The sequence below is a fragment of the Dryas octopetala genome, chromosome 7 (genome assembly GCF_963921425.1).
Source record: "Dryas octopetala chromosome 7, drDryOcto1.1, whole genome shotgun sequence".
Lineage (NCBI taxonomy): Eukaryota > Viridiplantae > Streptophyta > Magnoliopsida > Rosales > Rosaceae > Dryas > Dryas octopetala.
The window spans coordinates 8,998,399-9,006,707 of record NC_141372.1 but is presented as its reverse complement, the minus strand read 5'-3'; the positions used below and the strand labels follow the sequence as shown (position 1 = coordinate 9,006,707).

Sequence of the window (8,309 nt, the reverse complement as noted above, 5' to 3'; positions counted from 1 at the left end):
TTTAGTCACTGACTCACTCGCCGGTAAAGCACCGTCACTAGAATCCCATTCCCTCCCTCTCTCAGACAAACAAATTAATTTGGCGCAAATTCTTCTATGGAGGTTTCTACGGCCACTCTCCAACCCTCTTGTTCTTTCCCACTCAGAGCCCCTGAAACCGCTACCAGTGACCGCGTATCTTCTCTCTCTTTCATCAGAACCTCGGCTAAAAGTTCTTCCCTATCTTCTAGAAGCACCAAAGGTATGTACTTTAGAGCTTCTTTCATTCGAAAGTCGAAACTTACATCCTTCATTTTCAGTTTGATTTTTCATCAACTGGGTATTGTTAATTTGCACCAAGCATACAAGTAATTGTCTTTTTTGTGCTTTACTTAATGCCCATAGCCTCTTTCTATGGTATCAAAGCCTGTTTATGAAAATTTTCAAATTAGGAATTGAAAACATATATATATTTTGTGTCCAAGAAGCATCAGAGGAATTGGGAAATACCATGTTAATTTCTTAGAAGGAACCTTTGTTGCATCTGGGTTGAGGTTGCTTGTTGCTGTTTTGAAGTCACTGTGACACTGTGTAACAGATAGCTGTTATGAACTGTTAGGTTGTCAGTTACTAGTCAAACCAGTCAGGTTATGGCGGTCTTCTGTTGTTGCTGCTGCTACTGTTGGTGATACAACTGCAGTGCCAAATGATTGTTCTAGTGGGGAAGAGTTGTCTGTTTCTGATTCTTCTAATCCCACACTGGTTCAAGATGGAGCCAGAGGAGATGGTGAAGAGGGGGAGCAGAAAGGGGGCGTTGAGGGCTTGGATGACCACAAAATGACCCGAATATGCGACAAGCTTATTGAGGTTTTCATGGTCGACAAGCCCACTCCAACTGACTGGAGAAGGTTATTAGCTTTCAGTAAGGAATGGGATGATATCCGGCCTCATTTCTTTAAGCAATGTCAGGACCGAGCAGATAAGGAGGATGATCCTGGAATGAAGCATAAGCTACTCCGGCTTGGGAGGAAATTGAAAGAGGTAGGTCTAACAATTCAAAATATGAGCTTCATTGCTTAAATGTCTTTTATTCAGGTATAGTATATCCTTACATGTGAATAGAAATTTTTTTTTACCCTTTGGTGTATAGGTGAGTAAACCTTGATTGTAGGTTATTTTCTAATGATTTGTTTGAGTTTTCTGTTAAACTAACAGTGTTTGGGTGCTTCTCTCTTACAGATTGATGAAGATGTGCAAAGACACAATGCACTTCTTGAAGTCATTAGAGGCACTCCATCAGAAATTACTGAAATAGTTTCCAGACGTCGCAAAGATTTCACAAAAGAATTTTTCGTGCATCTTCATACTGTTGTCGAATCCTATTACGACAATCCAACAGAGCAAACTGGTGAGCTGTTTATAATACTTATGATGTATCCATCAGTCAGTTATTCAGTTTTGCTAAAGATGTCCATTATATAATTAACACATTGTTTGTCTTTTCCTTTAAGCATGATAAGCATCATTGAATCACCAACGTCCTTGCCTTTTTCCCAATTAGGGTTGAGCCTCGGCATTAGTATAATTTAATATACATTTAAAAGAAAAAAAATATTTGCTTCCCTTCATTTAAAAGCATGTGCACCTCTGTTCAAATTCTAATCGGCTGTGCAGTCCGATCTGATTGACTTAAGTAGTGTTACTTGCATAGATGCAGTGCCAGCTAAGACTTGTTAATATGTTATGCTTTACAAAAAACATCTGATTTCTGAGTTTTTTTTTTTTTCTTGAAGAAACAAAAGTATCACATGACCATAATTGTGTGGCAATAACTTTTAGCCATATAGATCCATGCATGGCTTTCGTTCTGGATTTTTTTTAGCTAAAATTAAGCCTGAAAGGGGAACCAAGCCATTAAACTGGAACTGAGGCTAACCTTGCGGGGCAAGAAGTGAGCCATTAAACTGTCTAGGCCTGAAAATGCAACCATCTCTAAACGTTTCTTAACCATTACATTGTGGGTAAAACTGATAAAATTTCTTTTTTGTTTGACTAGCTTTGGCAAGTATTGGAAATACGTGCTTGGCTGCCGTACAGGCCTATGATTCTGCAACCGAAAGCATTGAAGCACTGAATGCTGCAGAGTTGAAATTCCAAGATATTATCAACTCTCCTTCTATTGATGCTGCTTGTAGGAAGATAGACCACTTGGCTGAGAAAAATCAACTCGACTCAACATTGGTGATGATGATTACAAAAGCTTGGTCAGCTGCCAAAGAGTCGAACATGATGAAAGATGAGGTAAGATGATAGCTTGCCTCAGAAATACTCGTCTTTCTATAATTATAGATAAGCTGTTGCATCACTATTATGGCAAACCAAGTCATTCATATGGATAAACTAGAGACAAGAAAGTCATCTCAAATAATTATAGTTTTAACTTTGACACAGAGGCTAGTTAAGCTACAATTTCATTTGTTTGGTAGTGAAATGCTGCTAATTTTATGATTTTTTTTGGTGAGTAGGTGAAAGACATATTATATCATTTATATGTGACTGCAAGAGGTAATCTTCAGAGGCTCATGCCAAAAGAAATTCGGATACTTAAATATCTTCTCACAATTGAGGATCCTGAGGAGCGTCTGTCTGCCTTACAAGATGCATTTACCCCGGGAGAGGAACTTGAAGGGAAGGATGTAGATAACCTCTTCACGTGTGCATCAGGAACTCAATTACTCTTATTTGTGCATGGTTTTTCAAAGCTCATTTACACTCTTTTTATTTTCTTATTATGTTATCTCAGGACCCCAGAGAAACTTCACACCTGGATGAAGGCTATTGTGGATGCTTATCATTTCAGCAGGGAAGGCACTCTAATAAGGGAAGCAAGGGACCTGATGAATCCAAAGATCATTAAAAAACTAGAGGACCTGAAGAAGTTAGTCGAAAACAAGTTCATGTGACTGAGAGCTTATACACCATCAATGGTACTTTTCTATATGTTAAATATCAATGGTACACGTCTCCCCCGGACCTGTCTATTTATCTCAGATTAAGTTTGGAAATACAAGAGAACCGTAGCCATCACTCTCTGGGGTTTTTGGGCTCCTGGTGGCATGAACCATGAAGCTTCAAACATCAAAGTGATTTGTCAGCCTTATAGGTTAAAAAATTCTGTAGTTATGTGTTGGATTTTTGTAGTCGATACACATACACCAGACACCTTTGTCATTGTAAACCACAGCTTTGTAGAATTACAGGCTCAATATTTGTTCACAATTAATCAATTGAAAGTCTCTCTCTTCCTCTAGGATTTGCTTGGCACCATTTTGTTACTTTGAGGGCAAATGAGAAGTATTACTATATATGCCCAAATATTTAATCTCCACACCAAGCTTAGAAAAAAAATTTCCTAAACTTTCAATTTAGAACTCATTTTTTCCCAATAAAACTTAAAATATATATATAGGCTTAATTATCGATTTACCACCCAAAACTGTAACTCATTCCCACTTTACCACCTGAAAGTTTTTTTGTCTCAGATTACCACCTGTAACTTATATCCGTGTCTCATTTTACCTTGTTCCGTCAACAATTTCATTAAAAATGATGGCCTAGCTGTTAATGCTGACGTAACGCGCTGGATGTGGGCCACATGTTACATCTTTTCTTGTATTTTCTGATTTTTTTATTTTTATAAAGTTTGAAAATTAATTAAAAATAGTTCCGAACTTAAAAAATACACGGAAAATTCCTACTGACTTGTCTTTACTAGTACTAATTTACTATGAGGTCAAAATGCCAATTTTCCCACTAAAAATTTCTAAAAAATTTGGAAAGTCCAAATTTATTTCTAGAAAATTAAAATATTCTAAACTCTTTAGAAATTCATAGGATAATCTCCCGAACTCCAAAAAATATGAGGTCTGCACCGTTAATCTTCTAAAAACTAACAATACCTTTCTTGTGAACACTTGCTACCCAAAAGACCTCTCGGTCTTAGAGGAAAATAAATTCTAGAAAAATTCTAGAATTTATGTAAAGTCTCAAAATAATTCTCTAAAACAGGCTTTGGTAATTTTCAAAATATTTTTGAGAATTTGTCCAAGAGTTTAAGAAAATTCTAGAATTTATTTAATAGAGGGAAATTTATTTTAATTTTTTAGAAATAAATTTGGACTTTCTAAATTTTTGGAAATTTTTAGAGGGAAAATTGGTAATTTAACCTTATAGTAAATTAGTGCTAGTCAAGACGAGTCCATAAGAATTTTTCGTGTATTTTTATGAGTTCGGAGCTATTTTTAATTAATTTTCAAAGTTTATAAAAATAGAAGAATAAAAAAATCTGAAAATAAAAGAAAAGATATGACACGTGGCGCACATATAGCGCGCCACGTCAGCATTAACGACCAGGTTATTATTTTTAACGGAATTATTGACAAAACAAGGTAAAATGAGACATAAATGTAAGTTATATGTGGTAATCTGGAACAAAAAAACTTTCAGGTGATAAAGTGGAAATGAGTTACAGTTTTGGGTGGTAAATCGATAATTAAGCCATATATATATATAGGAGTGCTCTAAAGCTAACCAGTTAGCAAGTTAATAAGAAACTAACCATGTTTTTGGGCCCACCACATCACTAATCTCATAATCTGAACCATCAATTATTTAGGCCATATGTCAAAGATCATCATTGCAAAAAATCAACTAAATCGAAAATCATGTAGTCATTTAATTAAGATCAAATAAATAGACGATCAATATTTTCGATAAAAGTATAGAAATAGTTGTTATTATAATCAAATGACTAAATGACTTCCGATTTTAGAGATTTTTTACAAAAATGATCTTTGAATTAAGGCCTAAAAAATAAACGGTTTGGATTTTGAGATTACATTGTGCAGTGAACCCAACATGGTGGTTAGTTTTGTATTAACTTACTAACTAATTAGTTTTAGAGCATTCTTATATATATATATATATACATACAGAAATGATCACTTGCTCACCATAGAGCGGGGAATTCCCCGCTCATCTAACTACCCAGCAACAAATTTAAATGATCGGAACCGTCCATAATTTAGGGTATCATTCAAAGATCACTCTTGTAAAAAATCAGCCAAATCGAAAACTGTTTAGCCAGTGTATTACTGTCAACATCATTTCAACCTTATCTAACGAACTGTATATATATATTTATATCATGAATGCTCTAAAGTTAATTGGTTAGTAAGTTAATACGAACCTAGCTACCATTTTGAGTTTATCACATGCCTAATTTCATAATCTGAACCACTCATCATTTAGGTTTTACTTCAAAAATCATCATTGCAAAAAATCAACCAAATTGGACATCATTTTGTTATTTGGCTATGATCAAATAAATAGACGAATACTATTTTCGATAAAAACATATAAATAGTTGTTATTATAATTAAATGGCTAAATGACTTTTAATTTTGAAAATTTTTATTAATTTACTAATCAATTAATTTTAAAGCATATATATATATATATATAGATATGTAAAAGACACTGGCCTTCATGCCAGGTCAGCTACTAGCCTCCATTAATGGAGGCCAAACTTGATGGCTAGCACCTCACTAATTTCGTGGAAATTAACTTCTTTAGTGCAAACAGCAACACCTCCATTTGAGTCAATGTTAGATTTGGGCTTATTCATGGACTAGCCTCCTAAGTTTATCCCGTACTTCAGATGGGCTTGTTCTTACTACTTTGATAATACAAGCGAGTAATTCTAAAATGATTTATTTATTTCGGGCTTATTTGATAGTGCTTTTAAAAGGCTTAAAAGTGCTTTCAAATAGTCAAAAATGATGTTGTTTATGTTTGACAAAAAAAAGTGTTTTTGGGTTCTAAAAGCACTTGGAAGCGCTTCCGAGTGACTTATTTATTTCGGGCTTATTTGACGGTACTTTTAAAAGACTTAAAAGTGCTTTCAAATAGTCAAAAATGATGTTGCTTATGTTTGGCAAAAAAATAAAAAACGTTTTTAGGTTCTAAAAGCATTTGGAAGCGCTTCCGGGTGAAGCACCTACTAGGTGCTACTAAGCAAAAACCTAGACTTCCAAGTATATTAACAAGAAGCACTTGAATTTTTTTCAAAAAAATCTATGAATTTATAACAAAAGCGCTTCTAGTGAAAGTGATACTTGAGAAAAAGTGCTTCCCAAGCAAGCCTTCATTTCTAAACTCTCTAATTTTCTCCCTAAATTTTTCCAGCTTTACCCCTCAACTATAAAAAAAGAAAAAGAAACACCAAAACCCAACAACTCCCCACCCAACACCGCCCCACCATTGGTTGGTGTTGCCTTCCCTTCCCTCCTCCTCTCATCTCTTTCTCTCTTTCCCTTCCCCCTTCTCTCCTTCCCCCTCAAGTATGGTGCAAGGGAAGGTCGACAACCTTCCAGGCCTCCAGATCAGAGGTGTTGGATGGTTAGAGGGGTAAAATTGGAAAAACTTTAGGAAAAAAAGTTGTGGGTTTAGAAAGGGAACAAGGGGGTACTTTTAGAATTACCCTTTGGGAAAATTTATTAGGCTCAAAAATGGGCCTTGGTATGAACTTAAAACCCGGCCCACTTCAAGGTCCAGGACACTAATGTATATTTATATTATTATCATTTTTTGGTAGGTATTATATTATTATCATTTTTTGGTAGGTATTATATTATTATCATTTTTTGGTAGGTATTATATTATATTGGTAGGTACAATTTAATACTTCAACTTTACATGTTGTTCAACTTAGTACCCCAACTTTGAAAACTTGTAAAAAAGTACCTCAACTTTTATTTTGTGTCAAAATAGTACCGCCGTTAGTTTTTCTATCAAATAAACCGTTATCTGCTGACGTGGCAGGGGTATTTTCGTCTTTTTTCCCAAATTTAAAAAATAATAATATTTTTAAAAACTTTTGAATAAAAAAATTTCTTAAAATAATTAAAAAACAAATTGGGGGAGATGGGCAGGGCGAGGGTCGGGGGTTTGGGTAAGGGGTGAAAGGGTTGGGTTAGGGTTGGGTAAGGGGGGTGAGGGGGGAGGGGCGATGGGACTGGTGAGTCGGGCAGGGAGAGGGGAGAGGATGGCTGGAGGAAGGCTGGGTGGGGGCGGGAAGGGGAAGGGATAGGGCTGGGGGCGGGGATGAGAGGGGCTGAGGCTGGGGGGAGGGGTACAATGGGGGCTGGGGATTGGGGGTGCGACGACGCTGGGGCTTGCACGGGACTGGGGTGGGGGGAGGGGCGGGTCGGGCTGGGGGCTGGCTGGGGGGGAGGGTAGGTCGGGCAGAGGGTGGGTCGAGCAGGGAGAGAGGGGAGGATGGGGGCCGGGCTGGGGAGGGGTGGGGGTTGGCTAGGGAGAGGAGAGGAGGGGGATGGGGGCACGAGGCATAAGGCATGGCTGGGGAAGGAAGGGGAAATGTTTTTTTTAGGGTAAATTACAATTTAATACCTCAACTTTACCTCGAATTTCAAGTTAGTACCTCAAGTTCAAAAAGTTGCAATTTTATGCCTCAACTTTCATTTTGTTTCAAGTTAATACCTCTGTTAGTCTTGCTGTAAAAAAGGCCGTTATCTGATGATGTGGCACACTACTAAAAGACTTTATTTCAATTTAGTACCTTAACTTTATCATAATTTTCAAGTTCATATCTCAAGTTCAAAAACTTGCAAATAAATAAATGTTTTTTAGTTTTTATCTCAACTTCACCCCAGTTTTTTACCCATCAAATCTCTACCAAAATTATCAATCTTATACTCATTTTGAAGCTATGAATCTTCTTTTTACAACCATATAAAAATCATGCAAAAATGAGTTATGAAACCCAAGATAATTGGTCACAAAGTAGACTACTCGAAAGTGCCAAACTTTCCAAACAAATTGACAATTTCGGATAGCCTAATTTGTAACTACTTATTTCGCGTTTCATAGCTCTTTTTTGAATTATTTCTATATGGTTATAAAGAAGAGATTCATAACTTCAAAATGCGTATAAAATTGTTGATTTTGGTGAAGATTTAATGGGTCAAAAGTTGGGGTGAAGTTGAAATAAAAACTGAAAAACATTTATTTATTTGCAAGTTTTTAAACTTGAGGTATGAACTTGAAAAACATGGTAAAGTTGAGGTACTAAATTGAAATGAAGCCTTTAGTGGTGTGCCACGTCATCAGATAACGACATTTTTGACGGCAAGACTAACAGAGGTATTAACTTGAAACAAAATGAAAGTTGAGGTATGAAATTGCAACTTTTTAAACTTGAGGTACTAACTTGAAATCCGAGGTAAAGTTGAGGTATTAAATTATAATTT

At 36.1% G+C, this 8,309-nt stretch overlaps 1 protein-coding gene across 1 annotated transcript; it reads left to right on the top strand.

The window, feature by feature from the left end:
• On the top strand, window positions 1-3,279 carry LOC147279395 (uncharacterized protein At4g37920). The gene is made up of 6 exons (XM_086251470.1): window positions 1-241; window positions 599-1,020; window positions 1,219-1,387; window positions 2,036-2,280; window positions 2,505-2,692; window positions 2,783-3,279. Exons 1-6 carry the CDS (start codon window positions 97-99, stop codon window positions 2,940-2,942), a joined length of 1,329 nt encoding a protein of 442 aa, XP_086107596.1. The 5' UTR covers window positions 1-96; the 3' UTR covers window positions 2,943-3,279.
• Window positions 3,280-8,309: the final 5,030 nt, after the last annotated feature.